Genomic DNA, 22,530 nt, shown 5'->3' with positions numbered 1-22,530 from the left:
CATGAAATCAATTCGCTTGTAATCCACGTAATGGTGAGCCAGGAAGTATAAAGAGCGGCGAACGCCACATAGGGAAGAAGTTGGGGTGGATGGTGGAGTCAAAAAAACACAAGACTGTGACCCAGGAGACCGGTGTTCATGTCCCATGTGAAACCAGAAGTCAAAGTTGATTTATTTGTCACGTAACTTCCGTACTTCAGGTACAGCACTTTCGGAGTTATTTAACCCAAAACCGTGACTTTTTTCCTAAACCTAAGTAGTTTTTGTCACGTAACTTACGTACTTAAGTTACAGCACTTCCGAAGTTATTTGAACTCAAACCGCGATATTTTACTAAACCTAAAAAACACAGGACTGTGACCCAGGAGACCAATGTTCGTGTCCCGTATGAAACATGAAGTCAGAGTTGATTTATTTGTCACGTAACTTACATACTTAAGTTTCAGCACTTCCGAATTCAAAGTTTTAACTCGAACCGCGATCTTTTCCTACACTTAACTAAGTAGTTTGTTGCCTAAGCCTAACCAAGTCCATTTATTTCTAAGCCTAACTAAGTAGTTTTTTTTTTTTTAAAAGACTGTATCAGAAATTGACACGTGCGTCACGTGTTGCTGGACATTCGTAGGAAAACGCATGAAAAATATGTTGTTGAATGTCGTGCTGAGCATCACGAAAAGGGGGAATTTGTGTCTATGTACACGAATCAAATAGATTTTGTGACCATTTAACGAACTGCCGTGAGACTGTGTTGTGCATGTATGGGATAAAGAAAAAATCATCAAAGACCTCACTGGCCTTCTTCATTGGACCAACATGTGGCTATCAAACTTGCTGTTGGACCCACAGCAGTAAAAATGCTAACAGCCTATTCTGGATATACAGTATGACCTTGTGTCCTTGCTTCAAAGCATCCCCCCAGCTGACTCACAACATTGCCTTAACCTGATCTGTGTTATCTGCACTGTAAAGACTGATTTAGTATCCACATGCAGGACACAAACTCAGGGTTTTCAAATTAGCTTACTGATCGCCTCAAAGGTCCTTTGTTTTGTGACTTTTTTTACTTGCCTGTATGAAACCTGTCAGTGTATATTATATAGTATACATTCAAAGCACTTAAAGTGCATTTGAAGTGCTGGGGAATGCTTTTATCTGAAGCACATTACTATTTACTACACATTCACCCATGCACACACACACACACATGCACATCTAGGGGGGTTGGAGTTACCATGCCAGGGACTGGCTAATCATAAGAAGCAATGAGGTTCAGTTATGGAGGATGGAAAATTACTTATTCTTAAATACATATAAAACTTAATTTCTGTATTTCTACATTTGTGCATGCATTTCACAAACCCTTCAACTCTGAAGAAACTAGCTGATTCCTGAATAGGCTTCGGCCCTACTAGTGGCTAACGTTAGCAAGTCAGCTAAGAACACACAACATTTTAATTAGACAACTTTGCTGTCAGGCGCATGTCTCCTCTTTTAGTAGAAGCTATAGAGGCCAAGTCCTCTATAGACCACCGCGAGACCTTATTTAAGAAAAAAATATGAACGATAGTCAACAGCGAGATTTAGGCTTCAAAACTACAACTTCTTTAGGTTTTAGGCAAACACAACTACATCTTTAGGTGTAGGTTATAAAACTACAACTTCTTTGGATTTAGGCAAAAAAAAAAAAAAAAAACAGTTAAGTTTAGGGAAAAACATTGTGTTTGGGGTCATAATAACTATGAAGACAACTAAACATTGTTGGTTTCACAAGGGGTGCAAACTCTGGTCTCCCATCATCGTCCCCAACCTCCAGCCCTTATGGAGTTTCACACTGTCTATACTACAGCGCCTGAGTTCCGCTTCTGCTCCTGTCATAATTACTACGGTCACTACAGGTCGTTGTCATGTTGTTTTATACCTTCTTTCGGTGATCTGCCATGTGAATACATGATAAAACCTACTAATGGGTGTAGTAGGCCCCTATTTACCCACATCTATGGGGCATATAGCGACAGATAACACCTATTTAATAGCCTGACAACAGTCTAATCGGCTGAATTGGCATACAGTTTATAACATGTAAGTTTTACTCACGTCTTTCACACTGGAAATACATTGGGGCCATCCATATCAATACATGCATCAGGCTGTGCAACTTCAGCTCAGCATTTCATCAGCCCTATCTGTGTGGGTGCATGTGCGTCTGTGTACAAATTTAGTACCGTTGAGACAGACACAGAAGCGTGATCAGGGTCAGTTACCTTCTCACGCTCACCACTTGTGCTGACTGACTCTGGCATTCTGTGCTGTCATGAGGCCAGTTCAACGCATGCCTGGACATGGGTTTGAGTCACCACATGTATATACAGCAAATACACAAACTGTCACATTTCTAGCCTATATATAGACGAGAACAATCTGAACCAGTAAGATGCATCCACTACATTACTGAAAGTGCAAAAGACGTCCACTGAATATTAAATAAAGTCAAAAACGATAGGAAGATATAGCCTTGGTTGTTACTAAAATAAACTTAATAAGGCGAGCAAGTAAGAATCAACAAAGCAAACCATGTCATGAAATAAATGAGTTCCTCACCACCACAAACATGCAAGGATTGGCTCTGATGTACATGATTTCACACTAAATCACATCAAATGTCTGCCACTTCAAACAAGTGTAGATCAAATAAGTATAAAGTAAATAAGTACTGTATGTTTCAAATTCTTCTTTTAAACAGGATGCAGTGAGGGCTAAAGAACAAGAAATCACCACCAGACATCTATTTTGTGGCATTGATGAACAGATGGCAGCCAGATATGCCTTTACAAAATAAAATGTCCATCACTTTTCCACCGCTTCAAGCTTAATTAGATTCAGAGAGCATTCCTTTTTATACTATATTTAACGACGACTCGTACTTATACTTGAAAAAGTGATGAAACAAGCTGAAAATCCACACGCAATTTCAAATCTCCGCACCGACAGTGAAGGCGCTTTGCATGTCACAATAATGCAACCTGGTGGATTTACCTTTACCTTTGTGGACTGAAATGTTGTTGTTACTGCAACTCCTTCAATTCTCCCAAGCAATTCTAATTGAGGTTAAAGCAGCAGAAAGTAGAATTGGAGCAATCATATAATTCAAAAAAGTTATTTTTATAAAACGGTCACTATATCCTGACAGTAGTGCACGAGACATGTAATCTAAAAAAAATCATGTGCCTCTGTGTCCTCGGTGCTCCCAATGGCATCTGCAAGATTTCACAGACCGGAGGAAAACAACCAATCAGTGCCGAGCTGGAGTCTTGCCGTCTCTGAGCAGCTGTCAATCACTCGCAAACTCTGATCAAACGGTCACAACTAGGCAGCGCTGATCAAATGAATCAATATTCTGTTTCCTGTAATGACTATTTCTCACCTCAAATGTTTTCAGAAACATATTTTAGTGTACTGTTTAGCTGTAACATGAGAAAGTTTGTGACCCCGGCAGCCATGTTGAGATCAGTTGAGAAAATACAGAGCACCGCCGACCAGCCAGGGCAAACTTTTCTCATTTTACAACAGTTATTAACAGTACACTACAAGATGTTTCTGAAAAAATATGAGAGAAATAAGCATTACAGTAACAGAATATCTGATTCATATTTGATCAGCGCGGCCTAGATTGACCGTTTAATTGGTGTTTGTGAGTGATTGACAGCTGCCTCCGTTGATATGAACAGCCAATAGGAACGCTGTCTCTCTGAAATGACCTGTGATTGGCCAAAGTCTCCCATCACGCGAAGATTATTTTTTAAAGCCTGAAAACAGAGCCATGAGGAGGTGCATAAGTCTAGTTTTCTCTCAGAACACTTGAATTAAAATATGCTGAAAGGTTATTATGGAATTTTTGCCAAATGATGCCAAAAACATTCTGCCTACTGCAGATGTAACTGGAGGTCTAATGCGGCTAGAACCACAGCATTAATAGGTTTCCTTACACATTATGTTCTTCTCCACGTATGTGAATTGTTGACGCCAGGCCACAGTAAACTGCAAACTTATTTTCATGTGAGATAAACGTGACAGCAGTAAGTCCCAAACGACAAATATAATTCAATATTCAACATCCTTTATCGAGCCCAGCCTGCTCTGTAAAGACCAACTAAAACATACCGAGAGAGAGAAAAAATAAAAGATTACTAAATTAGAAACAGCAAAATATTTATTCACCAGTCAAAACATAAACTTCAAAATATGAGGTCTGAGGACTGACATCCACACGTTGATGCATGCATGCCAAGACTTCTGCAAATTTGTTTCAAGGCAACCTCTAAGTGCTAAAACCGAATGGATGAACTGTACATACTAGCGTGTGTATTTCTATTGTGTGGGAAGGGTCTGTTAGGTTAGCGATAAAAATATACTGACAGTAATGAGAAACACATTTCTCCTTTGAAATCAGATCCGAATCTATACATCAGGTGGGTTTCAGAGAGCAGAATAAGAAATAATATAATACAACATTTGTGTCTGAAATTTTTTTTTAACATATGAATTAACAAGGGGAAGCTATATTAGTTGATCAGCACATAAATAGGCAGGTCTCGGAGAAGAGCTTGCAGCATTCATGCAAGGTGATGGATGTGTTTTTTGGTACATCTCTATCAGGGAGTGGGACTGGAGGAAGAGTCTATCCAACTTTGTTTTCTCCCTCTGTACCAAGCGAGCGAAAAAAGGGTGGCAGTGGTGGGTTATCAGTTCTCGAGGAAAGCCACGTAGTCAGTGAGTCTGGCCAACTGCTGCCTCATTTGGAACCAATGAGACGGGGGGAGGATCTGTTGAGAGAGAGGATAGGAGAAGAGACGAAGGAGGAGAGGTTGAGTCAGAGAGGGATTCCTTGTTGCGCCAAATACAATCGATCTTCTTACATCTCACCCGGCTTTAACTTGGTGGCTGCGGCACCACGTGTTCCAACTCAGACAGACTCAGCAGGTCACAGGTTTCAAGTTAACCACCGCACTGTCGACATCTGAGCTCACCGCTTCCCCGGACGTGTTTAACAACACTACCTACAGAGTCTCCCCCATGTGTCTGTGAGACATTCAGCCTGGGATCATTCCAACACTTTATCTCAACCAGAATGATTTCCTGTGAGAGATCCACTCTACAACCAAAATTACCAAGCACTATAAGTCCTGGTGGCGCTTTGGAGGGGGAAAAAAAAAGCAGACATGTGAGGATTAATGGTGAGTGGGTTAGCGTGTTGCATTGGACATGTGCGCGGCAGATGGTGTTCTGTCCGATGATTACAGAGAACAGGACATACCACAACCTCCTCCTTTGACTGTTTGCATAAATCAGCAAGTTTCTCTTACAAGATAGATAAATCTATGAATCTCTGTGCTTGAGGAGATGTGATGATGTGATAAAAATCTTGACAAAATGAGGGAGCATAGAAGAAAAGAAACGGGAATGGATGAGGTAACCTTTGGAAATATGGACATTAGACAAGGGAGACTCAAGAGATTCTAGGAAAAAGAAAATGTCATCTGTCTTTCATTGAGATTAAAATGGCTCTTAAATCCCCTACACTCAACAGTTTTATGTGCATAAAATAAAACACTGGAGAAGAGTAGCAGGAAGGCGGGCGCAGGATTAATCATGAAGAGAAAACAGTTTTGGGCAACACAGCAGTGGGCTGATGATGGGTACAGATTGAAAGAGCAATACTGCACCTACCTGGCTTTTTTTGGCATCACCATCCTGGTAGCGGGGTCTGCCTGCCAGCCCTGGGTCACCACACCTATGGACAAAGGACAAACAACACCCTACATCGCAAATGTATAAACGGTTACCCCTGTAGAAACACTGCAATACTCCAGCTGTTTTTATTACTAAAACATCTTTTGAATTCTTTATACACAATAACAGTAATGATAGAAACATTCCTGTGAGGAGGTTGTACAAATTTAAAGTTACCCTTTACTGCCTCTTCCACAGAGTATCCCACAAAGGCAGCGAAATCATCTGCCTGCGATGGAAGTGTATGCCTGAGCCACTAGACTGTACGCCCCTTTGCCGTGTGCTCTCTGTGGAGGATGCATGAGACACACAGAGACATTAATATCAGATAGGTACATAATATGGAGTGCATACATGCAAAACTGTGCTCTGGTTCTATTTAAAGTGCATACAGTATATGGGCAACAGCAACTCACAGTGAATTTACAGACACACTTATGCTGTAATGTAATCATAACATGGTATTTAAGAGTCCTGTTTTTTGTGAACAAAGTTGCTATTTAGCAACAGCGCTGGAAATTCTACACTGTGAGTAACAATCAAGAGAGACAGGTAGTGACGCAAACCCTTTAAAACATGTAATAGCTAAACTGGATATGTATTTACAGATGACCGTTAATTCGTTTTTTTCCTAGTCCAAATGAACATTTCAGATATCCACAATGACATTCTTCCTATCCACAGTTGTCATTTCAGATTAAGACTGTGGATTATGGCACAAATCATAATTACGGTTATTTTGGTCAATATTGAGATCACGATTTTTTAACAAGATTAGACTTTGGAAACATCAGCATTTTTAAAGAACATTTTGTAAGCAACATTTTAAAGTTAAATGCATTAATCTGGTGTACTTTGAGAGTAAAATTAAGAGGCAGATCTACGAAGGTCTTTGTGATGATAAGGAAATATAAAATTGTATTGCTATTGATTAAATAATCTGGGCATTGGTAGTTCTAATGATGTAGTATGAGCTGCTTAGAGCTAGTGTTAGTGTTAAAGTTAACACTTCAGACATGCAATTGTGGATATAAGAAATTGTAAACCCAATACACATGCATGGTGTGATGACATTTCTCCCTAGGAAGAATGACGTTGTGGATATCTGAAATGTTCCTTTTGACTATGAAGAATTAGATTACAAATATCTACAATACATATCCCGTCGAGCTATTGAATGTTAAAAAAGGCCACTTATACTTTTTAAGGAGTTTAAATATATCTTAAATTTAGTTTTGATTAGTACATCTAAGTGTAGATATCTTGAAATTCAATTTCTACTACAAAAGATTATTACTGTGGATATCTTTAATTACCATTCTGACTAGTGAGAATACAATTTTGACTAGGATAAATGCTATTATAAATATCTTAAAAGTAATGACAGATAGGAGTGTGGTTTGATTAAATGTTAAAACGGCTTGCCATACAGGTGGGGCTGTAAAAAAAAAAAAAGTATTACTCTGCTATGACTATTAGCAGTCAGAGGTGAGTATGTTTTGGTAAAATCTCAAGTGAATGCTTGAGATCTGCATTTTTTTACTTCATGTCCTTCCTGCTCTTGCTAATTTAATGTATAAAAGGTCTGCTTATGGTAATTCTGTGTGTTTGAGTTTTTGAAGTGGCTTCCTCTCATCACCCCCAAACAAGCGCAAACGAGTTAACAACTGACAGGAGTTGGTTTGAAATTGAAATGAAGCTATACTGAGTAAAACCTCTGGGTTGTCTGTCTTTCATTGCTTCTCGCATCTGGGTTTGTTTTAAATCACATGGTTGCATTTGTTGTAGGTAACCTTGGATTTGATAATGATGAACTCATGAGCAAAAACAAATAAGAAATCAAGATTTTCCATAATCAAGAACACTTAAAAATAGATCATGTGAAATGAAGCATGCTGAATGAATGCTCAATGAAGCTAGATGAATCATGGTTATTATAGTATGCTGTGCAGTGCTTACTCTAAAAACAACTTAAGTCTTTATCAACAGGCCCTGGTTTAGGCTCCTGAAACGTCAAAGCTGCCACTTTTATCTCGCCTGACTTGACACGGTGCTGTTGTTTGTGCAGATACGTTTAAGAGTGACAGGGCCTCACAACAGCATGGAACATACACCGTCGGCGTGCATTTGCTGCCGCTCCTGCGGCTATCACGTAAATGCCTCAGGGTTGTGGCCCTTTCGTGTTTTAAAGCCTAGCAACGGTCTATGTGTACCAACAGCCTGTTGCAGCGGCTCAGCAGCAGTAACAATAACAAGTGGGGATGAGAAAAGACAGCTGTGAGTGGAAGGCCGGAGATATGTCAAGAGCACTTTTCCCATTCTGCCGTCCAACGGGGCTTCCTGTTCTCCCTGTTATTGTAACGGTTGTCCAAAAAGAGATGGAAGGACTAAAAAATATTATCTTGGAAAACTATGTCAAGGCAGAGTTTATGCACCAGTTGTGTTGGAAGGTACTTCATTTTTATTGTGTCATGGTTTTAATCACAGTTGACTTTAGAGTAATATTGCAGTCCTTATTTAGACACTATGATGATTAAGCGGACTGTTTTAATGGTGTTGTTCCAGAGAAATGTGGCTGAGATACTATTGTTTTGTTATTCTGGTGTCTCACTTTTGATGAACGGCTACAGAGGAAACTGGTCGAGTTGTTTTTCCCCCGCTGTAGTCAGTGTAAAAACTCCCATCTGTTTAAAAGTGAACCACATATCAAACTGCTTCTTGTGTTGGATCAACTTTCTGCATATTAGAAAATCAAATGCTCCCAAACACAGCTAAGCAGGTCATCTCCAGGGACTTTTTGTAACACCAGTCCCAGGCAGACATGTATTTTTACCATAGACTTTTGACCGTTGGGAGATGACTCGTGCGGCAACTGGACTGGCCTTTCTTAGTATGCCCTCTGACACTCACGTTGGGTTGGAGCTGCTGAGCAAGACATCCATGAGTGGGAGGACGGGAGTTTATGGAGGAGAAATAGGACCTGGCCTGTTCTTCCCGAGTCTATTCCAGGGCCGCTATCATTTCTCACCCTCTCACCTCTTAAAAATAGCCCCCACTTTTCACCAGCAAAGGCAAAGCAGACAGGACATGGCAAGGGCTTTTATTTTTAAATACAGCCTATTGCCAAGTAAGAGTGACAACAGTCTGGGAGATATTTTTTAAGGGAAGCACTCTACATACTGGGTCGTCTTTTTGTTTGTTCCCTTAACTTAAACTTCATGTTTTAGTTTAGCAATAAAGCAAATAGGTGCTTCACTTCATGCAGCTTTATTCCACATTCATCAAAGACAGATTTGGTGAATTACAGGCAGATCAGCTGATCACCAACTCCACACAAAGTTAGACAAAGTGAGACGAACACAAATAACTATTTCCATAAGCTACATATAAGGAAATGATGTGTAATTTACATTTATCCAGACCAATTCTTAGTTTAAACTGGCTTAGAAGTACAAAAGTATAAAAAGAAGTTAAGAAAAAGTATGAATACGACATTGAAATTAAATATTGCACTGAAAGTAAGGGCAAGCCAGTTCAGCCCACATCCACCGTAACTTTGTATTTCTTTCAACATCAAATGCAGTTCCTAACATAAACACTTTGTGTCAAAAAAAACTTCAAAAGCACATATTACAGTTCTTCCTACAAGTCCATAACTACTTCAATTTTCATTATTCCTCCTCCTCTTCCTCCTCCTCCTCCTCCTCCTCTGCATCCTCAAATTCATCATCATCGGCCCCTCCAAAGTCCACTTTTTCGCCAGGACTGCTTCAACGTGCTCTGTTGACAAAGTGAAGTGGTCCATCTTCTCGAAGCCCGGCTCTGGCCTCTCTTCCCCCAGTGAGCATTTAGCTGCATCTTTGGTCTGCACGATGAGGCCCTTGGAGGCCAACAGAAACTCAGCAGCGACACCCTGCTCCAATGCCCTCACAGCCGTGTCTGTGAGCTCTGAACTGGTCCTGCAGTCGTCTCACCGTAGCGTTGAGCCAGCGCCCGCAGAGCTGCCACCTTTCATCTTGCTCTTTACCAATCTGCTCTAGTAGAATGGTCTTGCGCTCTTCCAGGACAGCATATAGCAGGTCAAAGCGTTCAGCTAGCCCTTGCTTAGCTCGCTGAGCATTGTCCTGCAACAGCACGGCAGGCATCTTCCATCTGGTTGAGCAAGGCCTGCAGGCGGGCCATTGCCGGCCACCAGGGTATCGATAGCATTACTCAGTTCACCCTTCTGGGCCTGGTAGACACTTGCTAAAGGTGACACCTCACAGTCCTTGTGCTTGGCCAAACACTTTGCACATGGAGCAGGTGGGTACCTGGCAGGTCATGCAATAGATGTTGATTGTTCTCATCCTCGTGTTCTTGGCACATCGGCTCTTTGGAGTCTTTAGGCTTCAGGGTGGTTTCTGTGCTTCCACCGCCGCTTACCTTCTTGCTGCTGCTTATAGAGGTCGATGATATTTTCTACCAACAGGTCTACGTTGGAGCCCATGCACACCATGGCGGTCAAGCACAACCTCAAAACGGCAGGTAGGACAGCGAAAGACGCCACCGGAGAAGCGGTATGGGTTGCGCGAGTCGTAGAGGTCACTGGCACAACTACGGCACAAGTGTGTTGGCAGGGCAGGATGACCACAGGTCTTGGTGAACATGTCCAGGCAGATGGGGCAGCTCAGCTGCTTCTCGAGGCTATCCATGGGGCTCGGGGGCCGAACCATAGATCCTCGTCCTCTGAACGTCCATTATGGAAAACGTCTCTAACTGCAGTTAGACCAGCAAGTTCCTAATTTTCACAAGAGAAAACTACAAGCTTCCCGCTCTCTGTTGGTTTCAAAAAGTTACCAAAATAAAAAGGGCAAACTCTGTGAACTTATCCTTCGTGTGTGCTGTTGCTTGTGAAATGCCTGATATCTATTCTGGCTGAGAGCTGGCAGCTCTGTCCTTTATCCCAGCCCCTCACAGCTGGTGACATCCGATCCTCTCCACCAACCAGAGAACACATTCCTGCCTGCTTGCTGCCTTGGGATCTTTTCAGAGAAATGCCCCCCCCTTTCTACTCAGTGCTGCATGCTGTCACCCGTCCCAGTGGGCCCTGTGTCCCTTCTTACAGTGACAGAGGTGGTGGACAGAGCAGAGACAACCAGGGTCCACGTGACAGAGAGGGAGCTCAATCTTATTGGTAAACAAGTCAATGTCAACATCCTGTGACTTCTGTGTTGTTTTGACCATATTATCACCTTTGGTTTGTTGTAATTTCCTAGTTTGCTATTATATATAAACTAGTTTTGTTTGTGACAGGAAAACAGAAACTTTATCATTTCTGCATATACTTTTGACATTAATATCTAAATTTAAATCGACCAGTGGTATTAATCAATAGTAAATTGACAGTTTTGATGATTATGTCTTTATTAAATCGTCTACAGGTATAAGTCTTTCTTGTTGGTTAAATGCTTTTCAAATATGAAAATGTACCTCTTTTTCTTTTTTCCTTTATAAAATGATATGTTGTGGTTTCCGGACTGTCTATCAGACAAATTGAGAAAGACCTCACGTGAGCTCTAGTAATTTATGATGCCCATTTGGTGTTATTTGTTCTAATATTAAAGCCTCATATTTATGGCACGTTCATGGCCAATAACCTGTTGTGACTTGCCAGTGGCTTGTGATAAAGTGGTATTTAGATACACTGAAAAATGTTTGCACAAACATACTTAATAGGAAGTGTATATAGTAAATACTAATGCACTTGGTAATAAGAACTTTATTATATAGATCATTTCTTTATAGAAAGAATTTCTAGAAGAGTAAAATGTGTGCATTTCGATTCAAACCACTCTTAATTTCCCACATTCACCACATCAACCAAGCAAACTAATCAATAGTTGCCCATGTGTCTTAGGACATGCCGTACGTCAGCATCCACAGCAGATCAACAAGAAGGTACCGTAAACATGAGGGAGAAGCTATTCTTAAACTCTTGCACAAGGGAACCATCACATGATACGGATGCCCAAACAATTGTGAGCACGAGGGGAAATAATTTCATATAGAGATTTTTCTCAAAATTAGGCATTTGATGTAAGAAAGCGATGTGTAAATCCAGGACACACAAGTTACATTATCATGAGAGATTATCAGTGCAAGTGAGGTGAGCATGTAAACTGATATCTTATTCAGTGGTATTTGTGTTGTAACCACCTGAACTAGCCTCATGATACCAATATGCCATACTGCTTGACATGAAAAGGTGTTGGATAAACACTCAAATTCAATCCCTTAATTTTCCAACATATTTCCCCCAGGTTGCATCATAGCCAAAACTGTTTTCAGCTGGTGCCCCCTGCTGATTGTATTCTAAATCACTGCAGAGGAAATGTTAATATTATTATTCACTTCAATTCCCTACAGGGAATTTTGCTACAGTTTACCCAGAGTCAATGTGTATAAAGCATTTTAAATATCATTTAGAAGTGTTTTAATAATCTAAAAGCTAAATGACACTATAAAGGAATGTGAGTGAAACGTCAGATAAGACATCATTTTTTGTTGTACCTCGAAGAGCCTCCATGACTGGAAGGATATTCTCTGACATTGGAAAGCTGCGATGGTTGTGTAGATCCCTGGAAAGTCTCGCTGCCAAATGCGTGGCCAACGGCCCAGATAGATGGTAATCAGGGTTTGCCTGTATAGAACAAGTGGAAAGGCATTTAAAAAATGTTTAATATGGCAGTGGTGTCATGTAACTGTAAAGAGGCAGTCACACCCAAATACTTAGGATATTGAATCACAGCGGTTCATTTTTTTAACTGTCCTGCCAATTTTAAAACACCATTTAAAACACAACATTGTGTGGTGTATACGCAAGATGAGGCAGCTGAGCATCTGACAAGGAGTGTGATCTGATTCCAATACCATTATTTCCATCTGCCCTCAGCAGGCACTCAATGTTTTCCTGCCAGACAGAGGACAGTGATGGTAAATTTTCCCATGGTTATAAATTGCCAGCGTTATGCAATCAGACAACTCAAAACATGTGTATTAATAACCACATATTTATCCTACATTTGAGCCATTGTTGTTCGTGGAGGGGTAACAAATTATGTGCAATAAATCTGTATCAAGAATTAAATGCGGTGTGTCAACTGATTAATAGACAAGCTACTACAAGGAACTTTCATTTTGTGTGACTTTGGACGGACCCTGTAGACAAAAGAGGTAGTGTTTCCAATAAGCACCACCAAGCCTCGTGTCGTAAAGATCTTCATCTGTCAGACTCCCTATAGAAAACTTGCAATATGGCCTGAATCCTCCAGCAGCGTGGTGTCGGCTTCCAGGAAGCAGGCGGTGAGCTCCAGCTTCTGCAGCTGCAGACGGACCTGGGCCCCGCTACTACCCTCTCTGTCTGTCCAGCACACAGTGGAAGTAGAACTTCCAGCCGAAGTCGCTGTACCATGTGAAAGATCCTCCCGACCACCAACTTGTCTTTGGCCGGTCCAGCAGCGAGGCGAAGCTCTTCTCCTAGCACAGAGGAGGAGCCGCTGCTGACCAGGCGTGGAGCTATCCGTCTCCTGCCGGAGCTCTGACGCATATCAAGGCAGCAGCATGGCCGGATTTGGATCTGAGTCTGTCCGCTGTGGACTGGCCTCTGGCAGCGACCAGTCCACAGCGGACTGGTCGCTGCCAGAAGCCCCGCTGGAGTCTGAGCTGAAGTGTTTATGGTGACCTGCGTGCCGTAAATCGTTTTTGTCTGATGTCGTGGGAAATGGACCCGTATGACATGCATTAAGAATAACTATATAGAAATAGTCAATCTTCTCGCTGCTGGTCTCGTTTTGCCTTAGGTATCACATAGAGGCATCAGTATTAAATTGAAAACTGTTCCTAACCACCAACATAAGAAGTTTTTCTAAAGAGAGTCTGACAGCTGAAGATCTTTATGACACGAGGCAGTGGTGCTCATTGGAAACACTACCTCTTTTTTTCTACAGGGGCCGCCAAAGTCAACACAAAATGAAAGTTCCTTGCCAGTAACTTTAAGCTCATGTTGGACAGTCAAATTTGTTTACTTTCCAGACTCGTCTTTATTATTTTACTGTCAAGTAGAGGTCTCCATATGTTTTATTATGCTTACCGATTTAATTGCTTGAGGAATCCGTTTCCAGAGATACCTGCCATTATTCCTGTTGGAACCACATCAACAAGTTAGACCATATACAGAATCAGGTTACAGGCAGCAATAGAACACAGGGTTAGCAATATGGCTGACCCGAATGCTTCGAAGCTTCGGTAATCGACCTCCAAGTCTAAACCAGTATTCAATTATTTATTTTGGTTTGTTTTTTATTTTAAAATCCCCAAATAGCCCATGAAATAAGGAATAATCTCACAACAATATTCATATACAACAACTAGTTATTCTCAGACGGATAGCGCTGTTTGTTGTGTGTAGCGGTGCATGTGTGTACACTAATGTGGCAGCGGCACTGTCCCGGGCACTGAAACGGGGGTGATGGAGACAGAAGAACATGTCAGCCTGCTGCGCTGCAAAGGACCTAGCACTAGTTAGCAGTGATATAACTGAACAGACTTCAGGTACCTACTGCAGTTTGCCACACACATATTCATTCCCAAACCAAATGTATTATTTGTAAAGCCATCCATGCACTATAATATGTGCTACAAAAAGTCGTAGCACAGAAAAGCTGACGAGGAAAAAGAGCATCCCAATTGTTTGCCAATTTATTTTGAAATTAAGGATGCTGTTGTATTTCTTTGATCAGAAGAAGTACAAAGAATAGACAAATTATGTGTTATCCATGAACCAAACATCTGAAAACAAATGCCCATCCATGCCCCCGACCCCATTTAAAAAAAAACTGTAGACAAAGAGAGAAAACCTCGTAAGCTAATGAAGACAGGCACAGAGTTGACTTACAGGTCATTATGAAGTAAATAGAGCGACATCAACTGAGCGTACACTTGAGGTGTTGCAATGCCCCCTGGAGCCTGTTGAAAAGAAATGCAGGCGTGATATTAAAGATGAAGCTGAATATTAGCAGGAAATCAAACTATAATTTCACTAAACAATCCATGCAGTATATTGTAAAGATTATTCACTAATAGACATTAGCTATGTAAGGCAGGCAAGGCAAGGCAGCTTTATTTGTAGAGCACATTTTAGCAACAGGGCAATTCAAAGTGCTTTACATAAACATTCAAGAACATTGCGACAAAGTGCAAAATAATATTAAGACATAATTAAAACAGTTATAAAAACATAAAAACATTAAAGATTAGAAAATAAAAACAAGCTAAAAATAAAAGATAGGATCGAAGCTAAAATAGAATATAACACGCAAGAGTAAAAGCTCTAGTGCAGTATAAGATCATTATCTGCTTTAATAAAAGGCAGCAGCAAACAGGAAAGTTTGAAGCTTTGATTTAAAAGAGTTGGAGCGGTCCTGCAGGTTTCTGGGAGCTTGTTCCAAATATTTGGTGCATAAAAATTGAACATTGCTTCTGCATGTTTAGTTCTGACTCTGGGGACACTAAGCAGACCTGATCCAGATGACCTGAGAGGTCTGGATGGTTCATAACATAGCAGAAGATCAGAAATGTATTTTGGCCCTAAACCATTTAGTGCTTTGTAAAGCAGCAGCAGTATTTTTAAATCAATTCTCTGAGAGACAGGGAGCCAGAGTAGAGACCTCAGAACTGGACTGATATGATCCACTTTCTTGGTCTTAGTGAGGACAAATGCATGGACTAGTTTTTCCAAATCCTGCTGAAGCATCAGTCCTCTAATTCTTGCTATATTCTTCAGGTGATAGTAGGCTGTCTTTGTAATAGTCTTAATATGCATGGTAAAACTCAGGTCAGAGTCCATGACTACACCAAGATGTCTTTAGGTCTGACTCTGGGGACACTAAGCAGACCTGATCCAGATGACCTGAGAGGTCTGGATGGTTCATAACACAGCAGAAGATCAGTAAGGTTAGCTACAGACTGTGCCTCCAACAACCAACACCACCCATCCAGTCAGTGTTGTGATTAGCTTCTGCTATAGCAGTGTCCTTACATACATTGTTACTATGGTTATACAGTAAACTAGTCAGTCACAGGGTTACCTGACCGCTACAGGGTGAACATGTAGGTTATGGAACAGTACTGTAGTATCAGCTGTAACATTAGTTGTGTTTATCAGCCTAACGAAGCAGGAAGAGATGTCTGGCTTTCTAACTGTAGCTAACTGGGCTAGCTCATGTCAACAGGGCTGGGGATTAGCTTGTGTTGTCCACCTGTAACTGTGGCTGGTGGACAACACACACTCAATAGAGTACTCGAATAGTGAGTTAATGTAGCAGTGAGAGAAAGTGAAGCTCAGCGTTAGGAGTATCGTTAATGAGAGCAGGCTAGCTTCTTAGCATTGACGTTAGCCACAGCTGGTCATGAAACACTAGTATCTAGCGTTAGAGCAAAGCCTGCAGCTTATTAACAGTGTTGTTTGCACACATAATGGATTTTGTGATTCAGTGCTTACCTCGAGCTCTTGAGCTTCACACTGCTCTAAACAGTTATCAAAGTTTTCCTCCATAATCAGAGCAGCAGGCATGTTGATGCCGAGCTGTGGCATCGGTGACCGTCTTCTTCTTCTCTTCTTCTGTGTGACTGTAGTAGATTAGCAGCACGACGGGGATGTTGCTGCCGTCAACTGGATAAAACACACACGACTGAATCTTCTGCTTCTTCTTCTTCTTCGTCGTCTTTGGTGTTTTACGGCAGCTGGCATCCTTTGTGTTGCATTGCTGCCTCCTCCTGGTTGTATCCGTCCACTACCCCTACTCTACTACAGTCTGGTAATGAATCAGTGTTGATCAGTTAACCTAACAATCACCTTTCTCCTCTCCACCGTGTCCCTGCATCCAAGCAAATCCTCACTGGTGCCAACCTCTGCAACCTGCTAACATACTCTTTAACTCATTATTTGTGCATGAAGTAAGTACGTGGTTCAACTGTGTCCATGACCTGACACTGGCTACAGTGAACCAGTAGGGTGTTTTACAATAATATGCAGTGAGCTGTTCAATTGGCAGTGCCCAATTCTTAGTCTGCTAACTATAACCTGTTCTTTTCTGTTTTTACCATGACTTCTTAACCCTCCTACTTTATTTGGATTTTGCGTAATGTCTCCCTTTGGACTCTCTATCCCAGTGCTGTTGCATTGTTTATTGACCTCCCTCCAGACGATGAGTTTTCCCTCCGATTTTGACAGTTTTATACTTCTTTCGACCTGCTCTTTCATGACCGCCTCCTCCTATCTATTCTTTGTTATTATACTGTTTGTCTCGCACGCAAAAGCCAAAGAAAATTCCTCGTGTATACCCCTTACACCTGGCAAATAAACACCTTTTCTGATTCTGATTCTGATTTGCTAATTTATCCTACCTTTTTGTTCCTGGTATCTGATTGTGCTGGTACCCACATGAATACTATGTCCTTCCCCTGTCTAGTTATTCTTGAATATGTGAACAATATTTCATACCTTAGGTCTTGGTAGTATTTGGATGTTCCTTATTTAATACTTGATAGTGATGAAAACTGAATCACTACAGATGAGTATTTTACTCTCTCTTATATCCTCGCCCACTCCAATACAACAGAATTGCAACTAGTTCACCGCATACACACTCAAATAATCTGATGTTCTCCTCTTAAACCCCATCTGGTGGCTGGGTATCATCTCTGCTGCTCCCTGTTGCCTCTGTCTGTGGATTCTTTGATCCATCTGTAAAAATCTGTATAGATCTATGATCACTGTACTTACTATCCCTGTGGATGTAATACTCCCTGCACTAGATTTGCTGTCTTACTTCTGTGTTTAATATTCAGTATTTCCATGTCCACATTAGCATTTTGCAGTATCCAGTATGGTCTCCCAGGCCACAACACAATTGGGCCGAATTCAATCCTGTGAGTGCACAGCACCTCAAAACCAAGACTCAAACTATAGCCTACCACAGATACAATACAGTTTCAATGACATCCCTATGAAAATCAAACAAAAAAGGCTAGATGAGGCAGACATGGATGGGACCAAAATCAACGAAAGAAAGAAAGAAAGAAAGAAAAGGCTCCTCCTACAGGAATAATTTAGATTTTTTTTTTCTTGAAAGGGTGACAAGATGAAGTCAGCATTCATTAACTGTCCACATTTATATACGACACAATGCCTGCCTACAACTTAGTTGAGAGTTTCACTTAGTAGATTCTTCTAAGTTATATATATATATACTATATATATATATACTGGGAAAAAACAAAGTTCGGAAACTTGTGTTTTGGGTCGATTATTTCTCTGTTGTTAAAATGCTAATTGGCATTGTATTTTACATCTTTTGAAAAACCTGTTTATTTACCTTCGCAGTGAGGTCCAACTTGTTAAGGATCATGCATTTGTGGGATGAGCAGCACAGCTGATTATGTGGGTAGCGCCAAGAAAAATTGGCCAAAATGCTCTGCCAATGGTAACAGTGTATTCTCCTGTTTGGTATTGACTCTTGTTTTTGAGTTGTTTGGTGGTTGGATGATTGAACTCTCTATCAGTAACAAGGAACAAAACAGACATATTGTTGTATGTTAGGTGCCTTAACATTACATCTGATGATGATGTATAAGGCTTGTGGGATTAAACTGTGGTGCAATGGCCTATTGCTGGTTAGAAGAAGAAGAAAGGCAATTTATTAATCCCCGAGGGGAAATTACAGTTGTTCACTCTGTTATATAGCTACAGGACACACACACATACATAAACAGGACCTATATACATGCGTTAATGAGAGAGATGTCAGAGCGAAGGGGCTGCCCCCTTGACATGCGCCTCGGTGCCCTGTTCAAATATGAATCAATATTCTGTTACTGTAATGCCTATTTCTCTCCTCAAATGTTTCAGAAACATTTTGTAGTGTACTGTTTTAGCTTGTAAAATGAGGAAAGTTTGTAGGACCCCGGCCACCATGTTGAGATCAGCGGAGGAAAGAATGCCAAGCACCGCCCACCAGCCAGAGCAATCTTTCTCATTTGCTAAACAGTGCACTACAAGACATGTTTCTGAAAAACATTTGAGTCGAGAAATAGGCATTACAGTTACAGAATATTAATTGATATTCAATCAGCGCTGCCTAGGTTTGACCGTTTGAATCTGAGTTTGCGAAGGGTGATTGACAGCTGCCTCTGTCGAATGAACAGCCAATAGGAACACTCTCTCTCTGAAATTACCTGTGATTGAATATGCTGAAGATTATGGAATTTTTTGCCCAATGATGCCAAAAAACATTCTGCCTACTGCAACTTTAAAGTCATCTTTTAACTCCATGGTCCTTGGTAATCTCAGTTAACTATATAAACCCCGCCACAGCAGTGTGAACCCTCCTCTAAATGTGGACGTTGAACTGTTTTAAACCAAATAGTGAAAATCACCACAATTGGATCCTATTGATTACCCACCCATAACGAGACTGACTTGACAGCTGATAAGCCATTACAAACAAGTCCAAATGAGAAAAGATAGAGAGGAAGTTCTCTGTGAATGTATGTTGTGGCCCAGTTCCTTTCAGAGGAACCTGTAAAGGTAGATTTTATTCTTTAATTGTCATTTCTACCCAGGGATTTAGAGAACGGTTTATTTCACATTTATTTGATAAATTGCATTATTGAAGAATTCCGTCTGGTTTTAGTGAACCTGCTGAGAAAGACTGCCTTTTCTCCATAATGATCCTCTACTGTCTGCCAATGCCGGGATTCTCTATTTCAATCCTCTTTTGATCCCTCCAGTTTCTTTGATGCTGTTGACTGCATAATTTTTTTTTCTCCACTTCGGAAATAGCTTGGTAGCTACCACAGGCAGAAACTATAATGTGCTTCCATTATTATAATTGTGTTAGTTGTTGTTATGGAGAAGACATTCATCTGTCTTGCTGTTCTAAAGCTTTAGGTACTAACCCAGTATTATGGGTGAGATTTCTATACATTTCTTTCATTTCAATGACAGCAAATGTGGGACTTTATTATATCCATATAATGTTACACCTGCTGTTTGAAACTTCTTTGAATTCACTTAACATTCTTCAATTTAAAGACTTGTGCCATATCGTTTTCCCGCCCAGGCAACGACTAAGATTGTTTGTTTTTATCTTTTTGTGATTTAAGATTCACGATTTACTTTTATGACTCCAAGGGAAAACAATAAAAATATGTTGCAAAAAATTCTCACGGGGATAAATTAGAGCCAAATAAGAAAAATAATAGATTTCCACAGTCGGTGTAAGAAGAATACATATAAGTATTTGCAATGCCCTTTAAAAATGACTTTACACAAACATGTAACTTTATTATAATGCACAAAATGTCATTATAGGAGAGTACTGCTTTGTTGGTAATGTATGAGTTTCAAATGTTAATGTCGCAGCTTTACAGGCCCGTTGCTGTAGACCATGTTGACCCTCGTCACTGGCGACAATTATTCACCAGTTAGGTAATCTTTTGTCCCAGATAGAGGAACAAACACATGAGCAGAAGGACACACATGATTGTTGTTCACATTCATTGAAAATGCTGAGCAATGTGCAATTATCTAATAACCTAATATTAGAAGTAAACCCTGCTGATTGTCATGAGAAAAGACACGTCTATGAGTAAGGACCTTTAACATGGCAGTAGGCAAGAATGTTTTGGGGCATCATTGGGCAAAAATGTATAATAACCTTTCAGCATAATGTAATTCATAAGTGCTTTGAGAGAAAACTAGACTTCTCTCATTGCTCTTATTCAGGCTTTAGAAAATCTAGCCTGTGACGGGAGACTTTGGCCGATCACAGGTAATTTCAGAGAGAGAGCATTCCTATTGGCTGTTCATTCAATGGAGGCAGCTGTCTGTCACTCCGCAAACTCCGATCAAACGGTCAAACTAGGCAGCGCTGATCAAAATCAACATGTTTTCTTCAGAATACCTGTCTCATGCACTACTGTCAGGATATGGTGACCATTATTAAAAAAAAAAAAAAAAACTTTTTTAAAACATATTTGCTCCAATCTTGCCTATTGCCTTTAAAGTACTGGCTTTTAAATGCTTATAATACATGCTTTAAAATTCCACATCTGGTTTTCAGGCAGCGCACATTAATAGGGTGTATTAATGTGTATAAGAATCAGAGCTCTAACATTGCATCTCCACATGTGTGCTTCTAAGGCATGATGGTTAGATTGTGGATGTGTAAACCAAAAGTTCAGTCTCTACTCCTGCTGTGAAAACCTGGGGCCCTAAAAATTTGAAGCACAAGTGCTCTCAACCCATTTCTCAATCCACATGAAAGAAATTACTGCCAGCTACTGCCTGGCTTTTTCTACGACTAAAAGAAGACCTGAAGCTTTGGCAACAACTTTCAAAAACCTTCTTCAAACACTGCAATATTTCAACTTTAGAAATCTAAAGTTGCCAAATTTAGGTTACGAGGCATCTTTGCAAGTTGGTGTACAAAAAGATTGTCTGATCAATCCGTTGTTGCGATTTTAGAATAATGTATATGATCGAATAGGATTCCCCTGACTATAAAATGTGCATAAAACCCCTGGCACCTCGGGCACACACATGTTCTATCATAAATCCTCACTGGAGGAGGATGGACTCCATTGTAAATGAAGTTGGAGTGGTGCATAATCCTGCAATGACTTAAGTCACCACTTGTGAGCAGCATTGCTCAGTTTTGCCTTTTTTACAAGGCACTGCAGTTCTTCCTGTGTGTCAGAGAACTGATTCACCCCCTTTTTGTTGACAGTATAAAGCAGTTAAGATGCATGTTTTGGAACAAAATATATTTCTGATTTGCTGCCACATTATGAATCATTCAGACCTCTCAGTCTGGGACAGGTCTGATTACTGTCTCCAGCTTACTGTCCTGGGGGCTTCTGTTTTCATATCTTGCCTTTTACTGGATTTTTTTTTATTATTCTGCTTATTCAGTTTCATTCCATTTTAGCTCATTTTAAACCTGCAGTAGACAGAATATTTTTGGCATCATTGGGCAACAATTCCATAATAACCTTTCAGCATATTATAAATTCAAGTTTCCTGAGAGATAACTAGACTTCTGCAACCTCCTCATGGCTCTGTTTTCAGGCTTTAGAAAATCTAGCCCATGACGGGAGGACTATTGGCCAATCACATGGTCATTTCAGAGAGAGAGCGTTCCTATTGGCTGGCAATCACTCGCGAATTCCGATCAAATGGTCAAACTATGCAGCGGAGGACACAGAGGCACATGATTTGTTCCAGATTACCTGTCTAAAAAATACATTTTAAAATCATATTTGCTCCAATCTCGTCTACTGCTGCTTTAAATCTTCTGTTTTATTTTTCTTCTTTTTAAATCCTATTTATTTGTGTCTTTTTATACTGCCTTAAGTTACTTTTATATCATGTCTTAATGACCTTTTATGTCACGTTGGACTGCCCTTGCTGTTGAAAGGTGCTAAACATAATATGTCCCAATAAGTACAGCTATATTAGCAATAAAGCAGTCCCAATCCTACATTCCCTCATCTTACTGTCTTCTCATCTTTTTCTGAAAAAAATCAGCTGTTTTAGAAGATAGACCCTTCATCTCATACTTCCATGTATGACAAACCCAGACAAGTTGTTATTCCAAGATACTATCTTGATGCTCTTGTCACAGACTCAATAACTCAAGTATC

At 40.5% G+C, this 22,530-nt stretch overlaps 2 protein-coding genes across 2 annotated transcripts; both read right to left on the bottom strand.

Moving 5' to 3' along the window:
• Positions 1–4,185: 4,185 nt before the first annotated feature.
• On the bottom strand, positions 4,186–16,502 carry cops8 (COP9 signalosome subunit 8). The gene is given in 13 exon segments (XM_037789892.1): positions 4,186–4,787; positions 4,789–4,820; positions 4,921–4,924; positions 5,730–5,788; positions 5,965–6,016; positions 6,018–6,056; positions 6,058–6,074; positions 12,337–12,375; positions 12,378–12,431; positions 12,434–12,466; positions 13,912–13,964; positions 14,720–14,790; positions 16,325–16,502. Coding segments are annotated over 13 exon segments (594 nt in total). The 5' UTR covers positions 16,418–16,502; the 3' UTR covers positions 4,186–4,739.
• trim63b (tripartite motif containing 63b) lies at positions 9,036–11,195 on the bottom strand. Its single transcript, XM_037789891.1, is given in 13 exon segments — positions 9,036–9,542; positions 9,545–9,757; positions 9,760–9,800; positions 9,803–9,914; positions 9,916–9,963; positions 9,965–10,060; positions 10,062–10,124; positions 10,126–10,207; positions 10,209–10,258; positions 10,260–10,393; positions 10,396–10,420; positions 10,422–10,505; positions 10,507–11,195. Coding segments are annotated over 13 exon segments (1,050 nt in total). The 5' UTR covers positions 10,525–11,195; the 3' UTR covers positions 9,036–9,458.
• Positions 16,503–22,530: the final 6,028 nt, after the last annotated feature.

This window comes from Sebastes umbrosus, chromosome 13, assembly GCF_015220745.1.
Source record: "Sebastes umbrosus isolate fSebUmb1 chromosome 13, fSebUmb1.pri, whole genome shotgun sequence".
NCBI classification, from domain to species: domain Eukaryota; kingdom Metazoa; phylum Chordata; class Actinopteri; order Perciformes; family Sebastidae; genus Sebastes; species Sebastes umbrosus.
This window is presented reverse-complemented; position numbering and strand designations above follow the sequence as displayed.